The following is a 20,580-nucleotide window of genomic DNA, read 5'->3' as shown; positions in this document are numbered from 1 at the left end:
AATCGATATCCTTAAAATTCCTAAGTAATTAATTAGTATATGCTCGGTATCGTAACTATCCCGAACGCGATTGTAATATTAACTTTTTACAAGAGTAGGATCATAAGTAGAAATAGATTTCCAGATGTATCTCTCTCGTATTATAAAAAAAAAAAAAAAAAAAAAAAGATACAAAAAAAAAGTTATTATTCCATTCTTAAAAAGAGTTATAATAATTAACGAATACATTATGGACAAATATTTCTCATTTTGATTATCCCCTGTTAGCCGATAAGAACGATCAAATCAATATTGGGACATCCCATAAAGAATAAAATATAGATTAGTATTGCTCCGCAGTTACATTCCCGAGATTGACACAGATCTAAAAGTGCGAGTGAAAGAAGAAGAATTGTAGCAAGAGAGAGTGAGAGTGAGAGAGAGGGAGGGAGGGAGAGAGGAAGTGAAAAACAGAGAAAGAGAAAAAAAAGGAAGAGATAGATAGAGACAAGCAAAATAGTATAATAATAGAACAGATTAAGGAAAGCGAAATAGGTCTCTTTTCCTTGTTAGATGAAGTTGATTTAATCACGCAATTAGCGTTACGGCATTTAATCAATTGCAAGAATTAATTATATCACTTAATTAAAGTGTAATCAACAACGACATTCGTTATGAACGTGATATAGTCATCGATATCGAACGAACTCGTCCGGTTATATTCTTAATAACTAACTAACGAAGATTTGGTGTAATAGTTTAGAAGAAAGCCTTTTATTTAATATTTTACCTTGTTTTTTCTTATTTAAACGTTCAATGTGTACTACTATCTTTCTCTCTTTCTCTTTTCTCTCTCCCTTTATGTCAAATCATGGTTTTATCTTGTAAAGGTTTGAATTTCAGAATGATAACTAACACGGAGTTTATATAGGTGGCTTTCTATTACGTATAATGCACTTTAGGTTCGTTCTCTTTAAGCTTTTTACATAATTCGTTTTAAAGGACTTTCTCTCTCTCTCTCTCCCTCTCTATCTTTCTTTTGCTTTTTCTTTCTCTCTCTCTCTTTCTCTCCGCCCTTCTTTTTCACTTTCAAAGAGGAAACTTATTAATTCGATTGTCAATGCTGCACTTTCTATTACGAGAAGAAGAATCACGATGTCTCGTTCTGCAATATCCTTCTGTCAGTCGTCAAAAAGTTGTGTTGTATTGTGCTAGAAGAGCAAAGCGAACATTTTAATGTGTGTGTGTGTGTGTGTGTTTGTCATGTATGTGTAGTTTTTTTTCTTTCGTTATCTTTTATTTATTTATTTATTTTTTATATATATATATTTTTTTTTACCCGTGAGCAATATAGAAGAAGAGAAGGTGCTGTCACGTGTAAATCGATGACAGTGTATGTACGTTTGTGTATGTGCAAATACTTCTAATTCGTTTAAAGTTTTGTATATTGGATTTTATATTTCTTTTTTTTTTTTTTATTTAAATCGACATTAAACTCGCGAGAGAACGTGGATCCAGAACGACAGGAGAACAAATAACACAACGGGGTTTGCCCCGCTTGATTTTCTTCTCTCTCTCTCTCTCTCTTCCTTCTCTCCTCTTTTATTTTTAATATTTTTAAATTCTTGTTTATATTCTTCTTTCTTTTGGACCAGTTCACCAAATATTTGTCACTCTTCGACAAATACGTTTTCATTATGCTCGCCAATATACAAAAATTTTTTTTTATTCTTTTTTTTTCCCCCTTCTTTAACACGTTACGCGCCGTGATTAGCTACCGATGACCAAAACATCTACACTCTGCAGTGATTTTTGTCTGGAGCCGTTTTTCATTTTTTGTATTTATGGTCACCGGTGACCGGCAGTAACGCAGGAACACTACGCGTAATATTTGTTTTCCGGCGTAGCGGGATTAAAGTCGTATTAGATATTTGTTGTTACGGCGCTAAACGTGTTAAGAATATATGTATATAATGTAAAGGTGTTTTATATTGAAAACACGCGCGTATACCAATGAGAAAATGTTATTCTACGACAGCCTGACGTAGCTCGTTCTAATAAAAACACAGAGTTGGTCGAATTCTATCACTAAACAGAGACCAGCCTGTTTTCTTCTCTCTTTTTCTTCTTATTCTTCTTTTTGTTATTTTTTTTTCTTTTTTTCTTTTTTTTTTCTTTATATCTTTTTTTTCTACTTCTTTTTTGGTTTTGTTTTCTGTTCGTTTACTCCTTTACTTTTGTTAAGGAAGTATATAGCTAAAATAATATCCGAAATATTGAAATATATATTCGAATCATTTGTTAATAATTTCTACTCGTTCGCGATATTATTTTTTCGAAGTTATTCGTGTTCGGAAAAATAAAAAGAATGACGTAGGAATACACGATGAAGAGATATTAAAAAGAAAAAGAAAAAAAAATAGAAATTGTTTGGTAACGCGTGCAACGCGTGCACGCGATTACTATTGAATATGCGCGTCGATGATTTTTTTTCCCATCGAAATTTTCCCGTAGAAATAAGAAAAATGCGTATATGGCAATAATATTCGTTCGAAAATAATAACAGTTAGAGAATCGACGAATTTTCAAATGTTTTTATCTTCATTATTTTAGCTTGATTTCAAACGACGCGTTTCTCGGATGGAAACAAAACGATCGTTTGGAAGAATTCATCCGATTCGTTTATTTGCTAATACCGGATTAGAGAATGTAAAGAGCATGTTACGTTAGTTTTAATGGCTTGGCCTTTTCTAACATTGAAATTCTATTAAAAAAAAAATAAAAGAAATCAATATCCTTCCATTATTTGCATAAAAAGCGATGCGAATATTAACGATTGTTGAACTCGCAATCGGTCGAGGGTGTTTTCGATGTTCATTTTCCTAATTCTTAAAGATTTGGATCGTTCGATAAGTCGCTAAAATTTAGGACTAAGTACATTAATTACATACAAGATGTAATTAATAAATCCTTTCTTCATTAACTTGGACCACATTGGCGCGGTCACCGCGACGATACTTAACAACTTTTTAAAAATCTTTTCGGTCCAGTGAAATTCATTTAGCGATTTAGTTCGGTAATATAGCAAATTCAAACGATTATTATTATTATGGGAGTATATCGCAACGCATTTTTATCGAGTGCCTTTTGATCAATAGATACGCAATCTATTCGACACCGTAATCGAATGATTTGCCGTTTCACAGATTCGAGTGAGAACAAAATCTGAATAATCAAGCGACAAATCTCGCATTATTAAATAACGCGATCGACTTGAAAAAGATTAAACTCGAAGTAAGGTCATGAAAATACGCTCGCAGCATATAAGTAGTTTCTGTTATACGTGTAAGCCTTAATCCGACAAATTATTTTTCAACTTTATCATTTCTTTTCCGTTTTCTTTTTTTAAATATTTTAATTTCCTATCCGTGGATTAAGTTCGAATTAAAAATTGTCGAAAGTGTTCGTAAGTTATCGGTCGCTCTTGACGATGATGATATACCACCATCGATGCGATCGTTCGTGTCATTACTTTTTTTCGTCGTCAAGTCATAGTCATAGTCATAGTCATAGTCATCGTCGTCGTTATATCTGGTCACATAATCTCATAAAAAGACGAGGGGGTGGAATTGCTGCGAAGCGTAGAAGACGTTGCAGTGGCGACAAGTGATAATAAAACGGTGGCAACTGTGATGGTGGTAGTGGTGTGGTGGTGGTGGTGGTGGCGGTGGTGGTGGCGGTGGTGGTGGTGGTGATGGTAGTAGGGGCGATGGCGATGGTATTGAGTGATGGTCGTGGTGGTTTCGGTAATTTAATAATAGTGTTCCGTTGATGGTGATCGCGTTGGTGTTGATAATAGTAGCGGCGGCGACAGCGGCAACGGCGGCAACAGCAGCAGCAGCAGCAACGACAGAGATCATAACAATAGTGACGGTAATAATTATTTCATTATTTCAGAAATCCGTCTTAAAAATCGGTCAAGACGTCTGTCAATGTATTTTCTGAGAAATTTGGCCAGCCAGATTAAGGAGCCAACATTTTGGATAATTCTTCGTCTTGAAGACAACCCTTAAGGAATTCTTCTTGCGTCAATTGCCCGTCATGATTTTCATCCATTTTAGCAAATATATTCTTAGTTCTTTCTTCGGCGCTGTCCGCTGGCCTGTTGCTCGAACATGCTCCGAGCATATCGTATATCGCCTGTAACATGAAATATCTCATCGTTATTTCTCCGCAAAATATGAGCCAACATAAATGAGGAAGAAATAATAAAAACGAAGAAGAAGGAGGAGAAGAAGCATACATCTTGAAAGTGATTTATTATAATCCTTACTTGAACGATCTTAGTCATCTCTTGAATATCAATAACGCCATTTCCATCAACGTCGTACATCCGGAATGCCCACTTAAGTTTTTCTTCCGGTGTACCGCAGGACGTAACATCGATGGCTAAGAGAAATTCCTGTAACGAAAGAACGAAGAGAGAGGGCTTTCAATCCTGACGTTTCCTTTTTATCATTTTTCTTGATTTTTATTTTTCGGTCGGTAAAACGCTTTCTTGATTTCCTCCATTTGAAAAAAGAAATTTGTTCTAGACGATGAAGGTCTTGGGGGCATTAGGATTGCAAAGGGGAAGGGAGGAAAGATCGTGCTTTATAATATCGAGATCATGTCAAGAGAAATAGAAAAATAGAAAAATAGGAAGGGGGAGAGAAAAAGATAGAACGTTGAAAGGATCGAATGTTCGGGTGGATATCCGAGGTGAAGCGGAAAGTACGGTGGGACACGGGGGTTTGGAGAGGTTGCTCGTTTTCGGAGCATGTGGTATAAGTACGGTATATAGGTAAAAGTAGGTCAGCTAACGCTCCAAGGTAGATAGTCAACGATGAGAAGGGTTTTGTGGGTAGTGTAAGACGGAGGATAGCGATAGAAGGGTACGAGGGGAAGGGAGTGGCTTCGCTCTTTGCTCTTTCTGACCTTCGAAGTGTCTCCACTTCTCATATTGACCCAGCAGACACGTCGACCCCTCTAGTCACCCTTCTTCCACACATCGCTGATTTCGGTCTTACATCGGGGACATGCTTCTTTATAAAAGTCGCGGAAAAGTCGTCGAAAAGTACCGACTACAGGAGAGAGGGGGAAGGAAAAGAGGGAAGAAAGAGGGAAGAAAGAGAAAAAGATCTAGATTGCCTAACCGAAATTACAGAGGGTGAGCGAGCCTTTTTCGCGACTTTTTGTCTCCGGAGCATCGACGTCTCTCTTCTTCTTCTTTCTTTCTTTCTTTCTCTCTCTGCGTGTGACCGAAATTCCGACAGCAAAAGACCCATTACTATATATACACACCCACACTAGTGTACGCGTACGTATCTAGATGAAATCGCCTTTTCGTACTTTCACGTGAATGAACCTTTGATCACTGATTTTGCTCAAGCAGGCATAAGTTGTTATTATCCCCACTGTGTTCATAGAATTCGTTTGATCGAATTATGCGGGAGAGCTTATTGTTCGTTTGTTTCTTAACTTAACTTAAACAGACTTTATTCACGATTAAACCGATCGTTAGTAAAATTATATTTATCGTTGTCGAATACTACGTGTCCTTTCGGTTAAACTCGAATATACTTGATTTCAATACGAAACGATTTCGCTTGGAAATAATAACTGCGATATTCCCGTTTGAAAGAAAACATGTTAGAGTATTGGAAGAAAAAGTGATCGACTGTTCTCGCCGCGTCGGAGAATATGAAACTTATCAGTTTATAATAATTCTATTAACGACGTGATTCTATAGCATATATTATCTTGCCTATGCAACGTCGTATAATAAAAGACACGCACGCCACGCGTTCGAGTAAATGAAATTATCGACGTTTTCTCGTCAATATATAAAAATATCTCTTACCTTAAAGTCGATATAACCGTTTTTATCCATGTCGAATGTGCGGAATACGTGGTCGCAAAATTCTTCCGCATGGCCAGACGGGAAGAACGTTTTATACATGTCCACGAATTTTGCTGGCGTTAATCTGCCGTTAGGACAGTCTTGCTGCAATCATAAAAACAAAAGCAAACGTTCGATTAAACCAGATTATAGGCATATATAATATTTTGGTTTTAGTCGAAATGTACTTACTTTGAATCCTTTGTACCATTCCTTGATCGTGATTTCGTCATATCGCGTGCGTGACTTCAGAAATTCCATATCCTCTTTACTCAACTTATCCTTGCTCCCAAAACAACCCATTTTGAAATCTGAAATAAAACACGCGTTGTATATTACAAATGTTTCCTATACGAGCATTCCGTTTAAATGAATTTTCGAGTTCTCGATCAAATTTCGCATTGGATTTTAATTCCCACTCCTGTCGACTGTAAAGATAAATTACAAACTGATAGATAATTATTAAAATGAATTATCGCGTTTACAATACCGTAACAATATTCATTCGATTTTATCTTAGATCCCTTGCCTCGTTGTTATTATTATATTAAATCTACGTTATTCTTGTCGAAGATGACGACGATGATGGTGGTAAAAACGATTTGAACATCGACAAAATTTTCTTTCTTCGTTGAAATAAAAATAATATAGAAGAAAATCAATAATTTTAGGGTCTCTCGGATAAGAGTTCCCGATTTGGTTAGTTATACGACGACGGTGAAAGCGAGTCGTGTGTGTCGCAAAGAAGAAACGTACTATACGTTAGGTTTGGCAGGAAATTACGAAGCTCGCGTGCCTCGCATAGTAATCAAAAGTACATAAGAGGAACGTAATGTCGTAATAAAGAGTCTGGTATACGCCGATAAACTTTAAAAAAAGCAATGCGACGGATGTAAGAAGTAAGAGAAGGAAAGAGAAGAATAAGAGAGAATGAAGGGGAGGAGGAAAGAGAATCGATCAACCTTAAAAGGGAACAATTAAATACAAAAGAATTGTATACTACGCTGATAATGTTCGTTACTTTAAGATTACTCTTAAACCGTGATAAAAAAATAGAAAAAGAAAATAAATAAAAAAAATGAGAAGAAAGAAAATAAGAGTAATTAACGTCCACATACAAGTTTTAGGATTTCTCAAAATTCTCGCTAAAGGGCTAGGAGATTTTTTTTTTTTTTTTTATATAAGTACAATCCACTTTCTTGCTTCTCGACTTTAATCTCAAACGTAGAAAACGTCTTCTCTTACTTATCCTCTTCGTTCTTTTCTTTTCCCCCCCTTTTGACTAATTACTTAAATTTCTTTTATAAAATTAGGAAAAAAAAATAAAAAGATTACTTTGGGCGCATTAGTTGTTTAAAAAAATTGTACATTACTTCGAAGAAAAATAAGAAAAGGGAAAAGAAGAGGAAAAAGAATTCAACTATCGAGAAAGGGTTGTTCGTTTATCGGTGATTTGGTTTTCTATTAAAAAATAAAAGAACAAAAAGTGGGAAAGAAGAGCGCAGGATTTAGGAGGAAAGGGAACGGGAAGGGCGAGGGGCAGGGGGAGGAGAAGAAGAGAGATAGGCAAAGGGGATGGGAAACGGGAGGAAAACTATATACGTGTAGGAGAAGAGAGATGGTGGTGCGCGATCTGCATTGGCCGCGCGCACGCAGAGACGCGCAGAGGCCTGGGAACCGCAATCAATATAGCTACAGTTACTCCCACACTAGTATAACGCACACTAGTATACGAGTTCGAAATACTCATTTTTCCAAAAACAAATTGATAAAGTATACCGAAAAATGACAAAGAATCGTGTCAAGCGTCAAATTATTTCTCCGTATGACCTCGATCAGCCTGATGATAATAATAGCTTCGGATTGGTGTTATACATTTTTAACTAACGTCTTATCATTCGAGATTTACGTATTCCTTTTTTGCATAACGGATCGAAAAAAAACAAAATCTATAAATCATACGAAGGAGAGAGAGAGAGAGAGAGAGAGAGAAAGTCCAGGGGATAATATATTGCGCATACATATTTTTGCGTATATACACGTATGTATGTATGTATTATACATTTGAAAAACATTATCGCGTGGATTCGAGGGATAATCCCCGATTATATAAATCCTTTGAACTGTACATTATCCGATTTAGGTACATATATGAAAGCAACGGGTTAACTGCAAATACAGGCTGAGTCGTATAACGCTCAACATCTTTTGTGGTACGTTAACAATTTGTATATTTGCGAAATATATCGTTAGAGCATTAATAATCGAGTTAATCAAATATCTATTGAAATCATGGTTGAAATCTAACGAAATGAATAATAATAATAATAATAATATTAATAATAATACAAAATAAGGATAGAAAATATCGAAGGAACGTTAAAGTGGGACTAGAAAGCGTAAGTTAAAAAAGAAATCGTCGGAATGGAAGTCAAACCAATGACACTTTGAAGGTGAAACAAAACGAGTTATACTATTATAGCAAGATACGTATTACCCAATTAGAAACTTGTGTCGTTTGCAGCCATTATTCCGACTATGCACACGTTCGCTCTCTAGTTGAAAAAGTTTACGAATGCTATTGCGAATTCTCAATTTCTATTTCTCTCTCCCTCTCGCTCTCCGTTCAACTATCTATCTATTTTTTAATCCACATGAGATACCATTAAAAAAAAAAAGCTTTAGTACGATCATTTTGATTTACGTATATACCAATGGGAGAACGAGGGGAACACGCGAAGATAGAGGATTGATGCAGCGGGTGTCGTTCAATTTGCGTGCTGAATGAAAAATTATGCGTTGGCAGCGAGCCATCTCGAGTGCGTGTGTTCTTTTTCTATGTTTTCTTTTTCTTCTTTTTTCCTCCTTTTTTTGGGTTAGAAATCTCCTACACAACCTCCCCCTACCCCCGAGAAAACACGTGCAACTTTACACGATGATGATGAGTCAACTCGGCTCATTATTTGCCGAAACGATTACACATTCATAAAACACACTCGTTTGTATTTACGTATGCCAGGAGGATAGATATTCGTACAATGAGTACACGTGTACCTAGAATGTGTACGGGAAAAGGGTTGCTCCAAATATCTCTCTCTCTCTTTTATTTTCTCTTCTTTTTCTTTTGGGTCGATCTCGTCGACCGTATCTTTTTTCATCCTTTTCGTCGCGAGTTTTTAATATCGACCTTATTAAAGAACGCGGGCTCGTGTATACGAGAAAAAAGAGAAAAAAGAAAAAAAATAGAAAGAAAAAGATAGAGATATGGCTTAGAAAACAAAATTTCTCATTTATCCTTTACACTTTACTGATTCTGAATATAAAAATAAAAAAAAAGAAGAAGAAAAAAGAAAAAAAAATCATGCAACGTATCGTACGAACAAAAACACGATATTGGCTGAGACTAAAGAAAAGATCGAAAAAGGGGTATAGAGAAAGAAAAAATTACGAGGAAAAGGGACTTTTAGAGAGAAAGAGAGAGAGAGAGAGAGAGAGAGAGAGAGATACTGCTTCGGGTATGCGCGCACTCGCACACACACATACACACACAAACAACGCATACACATATGCCAACGTCGGAGTAGGACTTAATGACAGGATTATCTGATAATGCACGTGCTCGCTTAAGGCGACCATTACGAACATTACGCGAAGTAAATCGCTCGTATAATTCCTCGTTTCTTTTTCCTTCCTCCTTCTTCTTTTTCTTCCTAAGATTTTTTCAAAACAAAAAGGTATACAAGACTACGTTTTTATAAAAACAATAGTTATCGTCCTTTAATAATGTTAACTCGAGGGAAATGGAACGGAAAATGGAGTTTTCAGCAGGTGAATTCGTTCTTTCGATTTATCAAAGATGAAAATAGAAAGGCTCGGATATTAAAATTGCAAATTTCGCGTCTATATCATTAAGAAGATCTACAAACGAGGCCGGATTAAGGATTCAACGTTGCGCCAGATATTCAATCGTACTTTCACTCGATCCGACTTCAATCGTGACAATATTTTATCGTCGTCTTAAGAAAAAAATCGATTCGTAATATAGACGAGACGAGACGTTGATTCATTACGATCAAACCCATCGCGTTGTAATCTTAAACGTTCGATCGTTCTTATTTTCCATTTTCGTCCAGCGGAATTCAATTATCGTGGATCTTTTTACGATCATTTAAATTCCTTTAACTTTCGACGAAGTAGCTTATTACAGTACACGTAATACTAGACATATATATATATATATATATATATATTTTTTTTTTTCCTTGTTCGGCTTATATAAGAAAAGAAGAAAATTAGTATCGCGCGCGTAAAGTGGACGACAACGAGGAATATTTAAATTCAATTTATGTATGTGGATACGTCGTACGAGCAGCGTCAAAAATTTCTTTCTCCCCTCCCCCGACAGGAAAATTGATGCGCCTGTAAATCACTTCGCGGACCCCAAGAAAGAAGATATTATTGTTGTCGAAGAGAAGGAGAGAGGAGGGGAATAAGAAAATAATAAAACACGAAATACGCGAGAGGAGACGTGATGTATGATTTTAACGCGAAAGTGCGATTTGTCAAAACGTCTTAAATCAAATGGATGATGTTATTCGCGATGCGTTACGTGCGAAGGCTAAGAAATTTATTAGATTCGTTAATGAAATGTTTCATCGTAGATAAAAAAAGAAAAAAGAAAAGGAAAAAAGGCCACGTTTATTTATAACAATTTTCATTTTTATTTCGTTATCGCGTTTGATCTCATTAACCGATTAATACTCACTTTTTCGTTTCCGTTGTTCTATTCCTAAAATTAAAACTAATAAATTGATGATAACACCCGCGCGCGCTCGCAAGTCATTTCTGTAATTAATCTTTTGGTCTTTAAACGATATATTAATAAACGCGAACGTATAAATGTAAGTTCGAAGAAGACCGCGCGACGCGTTATTACAATTTTTAATTTGCATCGCGTGATAATCGAATATTCTATCATCGGGCGTGTTTCCACGCTAGTTAATAGAGATCCTCTTTCCGAAATAAACGATCTAATCATTTTAAGTAAATATACGTCATCGATGGAGAACGTTTGATTAAATGTATAAATATTGCGTGAGCGTGTAAATAAAAGAAGAAAAATAAAAAAGAAAAAAATAAAGTAATAACCGGCTATCAATTTACTTCTAGAACATACGAAACATTATTATAGCAATCATACCGACATTTATTTGATTATTCGAAATAGCGATTATCGCGCATCATTGCTGAATAACGCAAAATAGCTATAGGTGTTTCCTTATCGTTAGATCGTATCGTAGGAAACAAACGTGTGAAAGGAGAACAAGGGGCTGTGATTGCGGTCTCTCGAGGAATACAATAGCGTGATGCATCACGTATGACAATAATCCGACAAGGAGACGCGATTATCGGTGTCTTTTGCTTGAAATGCTACTTCGCCGCTAACCACTATTCGCAGTCGAATAGAAATCCATAGAGAGTAACGAGTGTTATGATTATTTGGATTTGCTTCACGTTTAATCGTTATTAAAACGCTCGTATAATCGTCCAACGGGTATAAAATATTACCGACTCGTTTTCTTCCTTTTCCAGGACCTTCCGATACAACGGTACAATGATATTACGCAAAATGAAAGTACGTAGATAAAATATATAACATTCGAACGTTTTGATATTCCTTTCTGGTTAATTACTCGCTGAAAATATCCTAGATCAAGACTTCTCAAAACCCGTCTGGCGACGCATTATGGGAGGGGATCGTAGAAATTTCAGCACGATTTTAATACGTTCATTTAATTCCTAGTTTATGTACGCCCGTAATACCATGGGGTGGGGAAAAAAAAAGAAAGAAGGGTGGTATCGCCGAACGACAAAGGTTTGAGAAGTCCCGTTGTTTTAGATCGTTACAAAATTCTTATCTATCGTGGATCTGAAAAGAAGAAGAAGGAAAAAAAAGGGAAAAAAATGTATCGTACACTTACCGCTCGTTGCGTCGTATCAAATACGGGGGTGAGAGTCGCCGGACTCGTATATTTCGATAATATACTCGTGGCAATTACTACTCGCCGGGAAAAAATTCTCTTCGGTGCGTTGTTGGTCGTTATTATTATTATACGAATTAAAAGGTGGGGGTGAGTGGTGGTCTTGGTGTATCACTCTTAAAACAGCGACGTTAAAAACTCGTTACGAGTGCACGCGTCGCGATTCGATCGATGTACAACACACGCGCACTTCACCGTGCTGTAACAACGATGAAGAAGAAGAAGAAGAAGAAAAAGAACAACAGGAGGAGAAGGAGGACGACGACGACGACAACAATCCAACAAACGACGACAACTCACACGCGCGACACGAAATATATAAAATGGTCTGGTCATTAGGATTCAAAGGCATCACCTCTTTCACAATGAACGAACGAACGAACGAACGAACAATATTCCGATTATTATACGCACGAACGTTCTTTTTCACTTTTCAATTCGTCCTTTCTCCCCTTCCCCTGTATCAAAATTTCATTCTTATACGATATCTAATGGCGATGAAGAAGAAAGTAAAAAAAAGAGAAAGAGAGAGAGAAATAGACAATGGATAGAGAAAATAAGAACAAAATCTTTTTAATATTTTTTATGCGCGCTTTCAAACAAGGGATGATCCTTTAGCCGGGCTAAAAGTCACCCCCCCTCTCATTCTCTCTTCCAATTCCTTAAGAATTTGCTACAAATTCTTTTTTCTTTTTTTTCTTCTATACACCTGCACTCTATTCGATCTCCGTATCGATTCTTCTCCAAGTGTATTATTCATATATACAATTTGCCAATACATACTCGACTTTCTATCAGATATTTTTATAAAATCTATTTTAAAAAACAAAACCCAACTATTATTTAAGGTCAGCAATGAAAGATTTTGTCGATCGTTTGTTCCTTTTTTTCCTTCTTTCTTTATCCCCACCCAATGTCATGGCTCGATCGACTCTTCGATGATATTTAAATGATCAAATTAACCCTTGACTTTTGAAGAACATTTTTTTAAACTACAGCGTAATGTCAATCTTTGACGTAAAACGGCGTGAGATAAAATTAACTTCGTTTCAAAATGTTATCTTTTTATTTGTATATATCGAGCGAAGAAAAATATACTACTACGATAATACTACCGTTACGAAGACAAACTCTTTCTCTCCGGCGTTTGATCGCGCGATTCTATTTAAAAAATGCAACGATATTGGGGATACAAGTGTATACTGTAAGGATCGTTAGAATTAGAAACGCTAAATAGAAATGTTTAGCAACGATAACGCTGGTTCATTTAGCTGCGAGTTTTAGTTTGAAGAAGCGTTATATACATATGTACCACTTGTGTACCTTACAACTCGTTCTTGTTTTTTACGCTACTTCTAATACATATATACACGAGTGGAAAAAGAGAAAGAGAGAGAGAGAGAGAGAAGGCAAAGATTAAAAAAAAAAGGAAAAAAAGATAATTATTAATTACGCTTGGTTTAAGCCCGCAATAAAGTCATTTATGAAAAATCGAGTTTTTTATATTAGAACAAAAGAAAAACGAATGAAAGAGATTTTAAACAGAGAGAAAGAGAGAGAGAGGGGGAGAGAGAGAGAATGGGGTAAAAGAAAAAAAAGAAAGAACGGAGAAAGGAAAGAAAAAAGGGTGTCAAAGCGGAAAAGGAGAATAAAAGTGTCGGAGATAGAAAAAAGATAACGGCGTTGGAAGTTAAGCAAATTTTTCTTACAAAAAGAAACAAGGGAGAAAAAAGAAATAGAGAATAATGTTGTTTTATCCCCCTCGAAGTTTCACCCTCTTCTTTCTAACGTGTAACTCCGCGTAGGCGTGTTCGTTTACGCGAACGCAAGTACGCGTAAATTCGCGTGTTACTCGCAGCTATTAGAAACGCATACAAACGTGCGTGTACGTGTGCGTGTACGTGTGCGCGAGCGTGTATATACTACTTATGTATATATATTCGCATAATATGATGTGTGCATACACTTGTATCATATAAACGGTGCTCTCTTTGTTCGTCATTCTAACTCGTACCCTCGTAACTGGTAGTTTTATTCAGCCCGTTCTACAAGCACGAACGCCTACGCAACAAACATTATGTATTTTTTTTTTCTTCTTTTTTTATTCCTTTATACATCGTACTTTCCAACTGCGTAGGGATCGCATAACGATTAAAAGGAACAAAAGTAAAATAAAGACAAACAAAGAAAAATAAAAAAGCCTCTCGTGCTAATAATTCTTTCTCTTTGTCGATCTTACCCTTCCTCTCTCTCTCTCTCTCTCTCTCTTCTTCGCAAGCAATACAAAAAAATGTAGAAAAAAGAAAATTAAACATAATTGAACGCTTTCTTACGCGTAAATCATAATTAACCTTAACCAACCCCTCTTTGATATAAGAAAAAAAAAAAAAAGAAAGAAAGAAACGAGAGAGGCTTCCTCTTTTTAACTCGAATGCCGAGGTCGATCGTGTCCTGTGCTAAGAAGACGAAGCGATAATGTCTTTTTTGCGCTTTTGCCCTTCCTCCTTTTACTCTAACTCCTTCTCTCGTGCTCCTTTAATTGTTAACGCTTCGTGCGAGGGCGAGATCGATGCGATGTGGATAAAAGGGAAGAGAGGAGGAGGAGGAGGAGGAGGAGGAGGGTAGGTGGAGTAGTGCTAAAGGGAAGGAGGTGAAATGACGGATGTAGGAGAAGGTGGGGGTGAAGTTTGCACGAGAGAGAAAGAGAAAGAGAGAGAAAACGCTAAGGGTGCCAAGGGTTCGCAGTGCGCGCGCGTGCGACCAACAGACGAACAAGACGAAGGAAGAGAAAGACAGACAGAGAGAGAGACACATATACATATATATATTAGACATAGGAAAAGATATATATATAACTGGAAAAGAAGATAAAGATAAATAGATAGATAGAAAAAAGACAGACAGAGAGAAATATATATATATATATGTGTGTGTGTGTGTGTGTGTGGTGTGATAGACAAACGAGTAGAAGATTAGAGAAAGACAGAGACAGAGAGAGAGAAAGAGATAGAGAAAGAGATAGAGATAGAGATAGAGATAGAGATAGACACAGATAATGTCAAAAAGTGATATCTGTAGGAAAATCTCACAGATTCGGCAGGTCGCGTGTGCTTCGTATCGCGTACGAATGCGGCGGAGGTACTAGTTAGAGGTAGGCAAAAGCGACGGAGCCGAGGTTCTGTCTGCCCGAAGCTGATCCTGCGTGTTAAACGAACCGCCCCCACTTATTCCGCTCCTCCCCTTTTCCAGCGGAAAGAAAGAGAGAGAGAGAGAGAGAGAGCACACTTATACACACGAATACACATATATACGTAAAAGATAACACCCGACACACTTACACACCTAGCCAACGTTCCCTTTCTTCTTCTATCTTCCAGCACCGCGAAAGAGGCGCTACCTTCGCGCGTTAACCATTTTCTACCCCCACCGTCGAACTCTACGTTTCTCTCTCTCTCTCTCTCTCTCTCTTGTGCTTCCTTGCTTTTACCATAACTATAACTTTAACTATAACTTTAGCTTTAGCTCTAGCTTTAACTCTAACTCCAACTCTAACTCTATCTCTCTCGTATTTGCATTTACATACGCGACATTGACGTTTTAACCGTTAACGAGTTCCTGATAGTCATGTCAATTCGAATCCAGCAATTCTAGTACCCTTAATATCAGGAGCAAACGTCAACCGACAAGCTCGTGGAAAATGGATCTGAATGAGCTTTCCGAGAAAACGTCGTGGCGACTATCAACAAAACGGCAAAATAGATTGTTTTTCTCTCTTTGAGAGACGATAGACGTTTTATACGCGATTTGGCGAGAGGGGGTAGCGAATTCATTGAGATTGATCATTCTACTGAATTCTCTGGCTCCATTTCTTTCTTTTTTCTTCTTTCTTCTTTTTCAAATGAAACTTCTTAGGCGACGATAACGATAAAATGTTATAAAACGACACGAAGAAAGAGGAAGCATAAAGGTAGCAAGAAAAAGAATGAGATAGAAGTTTCGGTCGATCGACAATAGAACGAGATTATCGAAGGTTCTGGCGTTAGTGTGATGCGCGTGTCTGTGGGTGTATCGGAATCAGTTCATATATACCTAGTAAAATAAGAATAATACAAAATAAATTTGTTTCAAAATGACATATCTATTAGATCAAAATTAGAAACTCAAAGTTATCGCTGTAAAAAACATTGAAAAAATGTATTTTAGTTTAAACGATTGAAAATATTAGCAAAGTACGTTAAAATGTTCGATATACCTTAAATAATTAATAATTAACCGAAAGAAACGTTTATTGTAATCCCCCGTTATACCGGCTCGAAGTTCTCTACTAAAGCCGATCAAATTTCTTTTATTGATTTTTGTTTATATGACTTTCCGAAGACTACATATGTATACGGAAAATAATATTCGTATAATAAATAGAATTTCCTTATTTGGAAAGTCATATAAACAAAAATCAATAAAAGAAATTTAATCGACTTTCATAGAAGACAACGGGACAATCTAACAGCGGATTTCGAAGAGGAAGGGTCGTCGAACTTATATATACCGTGCTTCTAGACTACGATATACATTTTTTTTTATTATTTAACAATTAATTTAAGTATATCGCACACTCTAACGTACTCTACCAATACTTTGAATTATTTTAATTAAAATACATTTTTTTATTTTTTTTTTACAGCGATAACACTTCGAGTTTCTTATTTTTATCTAATCAAATATCAGATCGAAATAGTTTAATATTCGAAGATATATTAATAGATGTGTCATCTTTAAACAAATGTACTTTGTATTATTATTCTTACTTTTTTAAAGGAACACCCACCGTATATATGAATCAATTGATTTTATTTTCTACGTGATTATACGAGATTCGCTTCTATCGTGCGTGGATACCATGAACGTTATTTTTTTCTTTTTATTAAGATCATCGTTGGTCGATGGATCGAATCCTGTGTCTCGATATCGCTAGAATTATTTATGGCTGATCGGTTGATTGGCAATTTTTTAACGAGGGAATAAAAATCTCGAAAGAAAAGGGGGTTGCTGAAACCTTGACGATTTAATCGTTACTGCTTAAGGAAAAATAAAGATTTCTGATACGGATAAAACGTTCGCGTTAGATGCAAGCATTTTACATTTACACGCGAAACCAAAAACGTTCAAGGGTACGAAATATATGTATATATGTGGCTTGAAAAGGAATGGGAATCGAAATGGCAAATGCAGAAAAGCAGTAAGTCAAGGACAAGAGAATCTTGAAGAAATGAATATTTAGAGACGAAATCCTTTTCTATTTCGTTTTCAATATCTTTCTCTATCTTTTTATATATTGGATCGAAGACAAATTTTTCCTCGTATTTTCCAGGCAAATGGCTTTAATTAGATTTGGCAATACTCGTGTGCATTTCGAAGCTGACACATCGCAAAGTAATTAAAAATAGAGGCGCATATTTTTTTTAATAAAGTTAATTTAAAATATTAAAAGACCTCGTTTAACTTTTGCATTAAAATACTAAGAAACTTGTTCGCCCGATCTAATATTTAATCCTTTATCTCTCTTATTTTTCTCTTCTTCAAAAAACGACTTGAAACGATCGTAATCATTTAATAACAAATAAATTCTCTTTTTTCTACTAATTTATATCAAGAAAGATAGAATTTTTGTGCAATAAACGATTTGATTAAAGATAAAAATTGGAATCAAGAAAACGTTCGAGAGAATGAAATTAAACGATAAGTTCTTTGGTACGACAAACGAAATTAGATTATTCGATATGGTGGAAACGAAAAGACAAAGGTAAACTTTCCGCAGATAGTGTGTGTGTGTGAGTCATTGGTCCAAAAATAACAGCTATTCTAAGGTATACACAACGGTGCTGAAAAATAAGAATAAGCGAGAAGAAAAATTCGTTAAAAAATATTATACATCCAGTGGGAGATGGAGAAGATTTTGCTGCTCCTAGAGGAAGACTTCTTATCCCTTCCAACGGCGTCTGAAAATATTGCGTCGCGCTAAATCTCGCCATAATTTTCTAAGGCAAGCTGATACAACGTAAAATCCAAAATCAATTTATATCGGTTGAAAAATTCATAAACATTTTAAATATCGATACCAATCGTTCGTTTCTTTTGAAATTTCGGTTCAAAATGGCGTATTCCGAAAATAATATTTATCTAACCTTCGACGTATAGCACAATGCAACATTGTCGAATATTGCGTAGATTCGCATCAATGAAGATCAGAACGAAAGCTTTGAAAACAATATGTACGACGAAGGTACAGATATAAATGCAAGGGCGGCACGAGCATAAGCCCGAAGTTTTTCGAATGGCTGTTTTATTCCAATTCGTTCGTTCGAAAAAACAAGGTCGAGATGTCTCTTGTTTTTTCTTTTTCTTTTTCATTTTCAGGCTGTATTAGCGAAGTGCAGTTAAAATATACCGCATTCGCATTTTAGTCACGTTCGATCGGTACAATCGTAAATCAATAGAATTGCGTTGATATGTTGATATATACGATATTAAATATTAATCAAATATATTGTTTTTTAGGTCAGATAAAAATATGACAGCATACTAAAAATTATCTTACAAATATAAATAAATACCAAGTGTAGATAATCTCACCTTACTGGTTATCAGCATCGTTGCATGTAACATAATTGACTTCCTGAAACAAATGCATAAATTATGTTGGTACTCTTGCTTCCAACATATATTGATTTTGCATAAACATACTTAAACTTTATTTTTATATAATTGCCAATGCTTTTATTGATTCTCTGAGAAGACACAAGAATCGGTAAAATTAAAGCGTTCATTTCTCTAAAAGTTAATATTAGCCATAATGAAACTATTGGCAATCATCAGCATCTGGCTACTACCGTATTTTACATCTAGCAACTATTTTCAAACATAATGAGTTAGAAATCAAGCTTTCCGAGAGAATCTGGCTGTGCCTACGAATAGCATTCAAGCAAATACACTTACATTGGAAGAATCGCAAGGAAATGTCTCAATGTTACAAAGGAGTCATTTAAGAAGATTGATTTAACCCACTTAGAATAATGACCGCATCGTGTATTGTACTATAAATCTTTCAGGATTAAGAAAAAATCAAGAAAAAAAAGAAGGATCGAAGAAGAGAATCTCGGTGGTATAACAATGTTAAACTTCCTTTCAAGAATAATTCAAACAAAAAAAAAGTTTCTACCCTTTTTGATAAGAATAGATTTAAAACAGGAAACGTTTCGCGATTAGGAGGTCTTGTCGATAAAATGAAAGACGAACAAAAAGGAACAAATTGTTAAAATGAAATAAGATAAAAGTCGCTTTCTCCGGAAAAGTTTTGACACGAACACCAATTGAAACAAATTATGTGAATAAATGCGGAAAATGAATATAGTTCGTTTAGATATTATTTTAAGGAAAACGACTTTGATCTCGGGCTGCATTTTCTATTTGAACTTACAGACAAAATGAGGTCACGTCCAGAGATAACAAGGACGCATTTGAGAATAGGTCGATGTTATTGGTACACTTCGTAGACCGCATGGCCGGTAAACGTCAAACGTTTTACGTTACGTTACGCATTATTGCTGTCACCGCCTCCTCCTTCTCCACCATCACCGTAGTCACCATCACCACCATCCATCCTTTCCATCCATCCTTTCCATCCTTTCCATCCATCCGCCTTCACCTTTTCCTCCGTCATCAGTCGTCGCCAGCCGCACCATCCCGCCATCGTCTCCTTCGTTATCGTTATTGCATCGTCGAGGCTTATTTTTTTTTTACTCTTCTTCATGTTTAAGTACACGCGCGAAGAGACACTCACTCTCGACCTTCTTCCGAAATAAGACCGGAACAATTGGACCATTCACAGAGGTGCTGTTTTCTTTTATTTCTTCCCTTTCCAAATGATTTCTTTTCGCGTGCAGCCAAATTAATATGGCAAAAAGGTGCCACGCAATTTTATCAAAGCACACATCCGTTTTATATTTTATTTATCGCATATATCACACGTAGTGTACGTAGTAGGATATTCGTACGTTCTATCTCTCTCTCTCTCTCTCTCTCACTCTCTCATATACATACATACACATTACACATAATAATATACTTACTTACACACAGTACGCTCACGCATTCTCTCTCTCTTTTTCGCATTCATCCCCTACCCCTGCCGCTCCCTTGCTTTTCTCCTCTCACCTAGTGCATCACGCAGCACTATAATACGCGCGCGCACTCTCTTCCGCTTTTGCTTTTCAATGATATTCTATCCATCTTTGGAAATAATATTCATACCTGTATATTTTCAGTGATTTTCTACGCGTTAATAATAAATATCAATCGCCGACTAACCTCTCTACTCTCGCGTCAAACTGTACGTACGTACGAGCGAATTTTGAAGTTCTACGACCGAACGATTCTCGTGTACGATGATTTTCTGACACCAGACAATTAATTGGATGAAAAATTAAGGATGAAAAATGATCATAAATATGTCTTACTGACCTATGCCTCGCACGTCAATCTGTCGTCACGATTACTAAACGAATTCAAAACATTTCCGCGATACTGGCTTCTGCAGACATCACGACGGTAGCCATATTGAAA

General features: G+C 36.1%; 2 protein-coding genes across 7 annotated transcripts in view; both read right to left on the bottom strand.

Annotated features, from left to right (window-relative positions):
• Positions 1 to 20,563, bottom strand: part of LOC122526576 (neurocalcin homolog) — a 29,296-nt gene extending 8,733 nt beyond the window's left edge. Inside the window, exon 1 of one of the 2 annotated variants that reach the window (XM_043650079.1) lies at positions 20,479 to 20,563. The gene's annotated coding sequence lies outside the window, so the exon portion shown is untranslated. Of the gene's footprint in view, positions 1 to 15,050; positions 15,135 to 20,478 lie in introns of those variants that run through there. The other variant, XM_043650080.1, reaches the window with a different exon arrangement.
• LOC122526577 (neuronal calcium sensor 2) lies at positions 825 to 20,564 on the bottom strand. 5 transcript variants are annotated; one of them, XM_043650084.1, is made up of 6 exons: positions 19,436 to 20,472; positions 18,592 to 18,634; positions 6,113 to 6,231; positions 5,882 to 6,025; positions 4,313 to 4,441; positions 825 to 4,179 (listed from the first exon to the last, which is right to left on the bottom strand). In XM_043650084.1, exons 3-6 carry the CDS (start codon positions 6,221 to 6,223, stop codon positions 4,003 to 4,005), a joined length of 561 nt encoding a protein of 186 aa, XP_043506019.1. In that variant the 5' UTR covers positions 6,224 to 6,231; positions 18,592 to 18,634; positions 19,436 to 20,472; the 3' UTR covers positions 825 to 4,002. The 5 variants fall into 5 exon arrangements, with proteins under 5 accessions (XP_043506019.1, XP_043506016.1, XP_043506017.1 ...); XM_043650081.1 differs by lacking the exons at positions 18,592 to 18,634; positions 19,436 to 20,472 and adding exons at positions 11,902 to 12,419; positions 15,051 to 15,136; XM_043650082.1 differs by lacking the exons at positions 18,592 to 18,634; positions 19,436 to 20,472 and adding exons at positions 11,902 to 12,160; positions 15,051 to 15,102.
• Positions 20,565 to 20,580: the final 16 nt, after the last annotated feature.

This window comes from Polistes fuscatus, unplaced genomic scaffold, assembly GCF_010416935.1.
Source record: "Polistes fuscatus isolate 324 unplaced genomic scaffold, CU_Pfus_HIC Scaffold11, whole genome shotgun sequence".
Taxonomy (NCBI): domain Eukaryota; kingdom Metazoa; phylum Arthropoda; class Insecta; order Hymenoptera; family Vespidae; genus Polistes; species Polistes fuscatus.
This window is presented reverse-complemented; position numbering and strand designations above follow the sequence as displayed.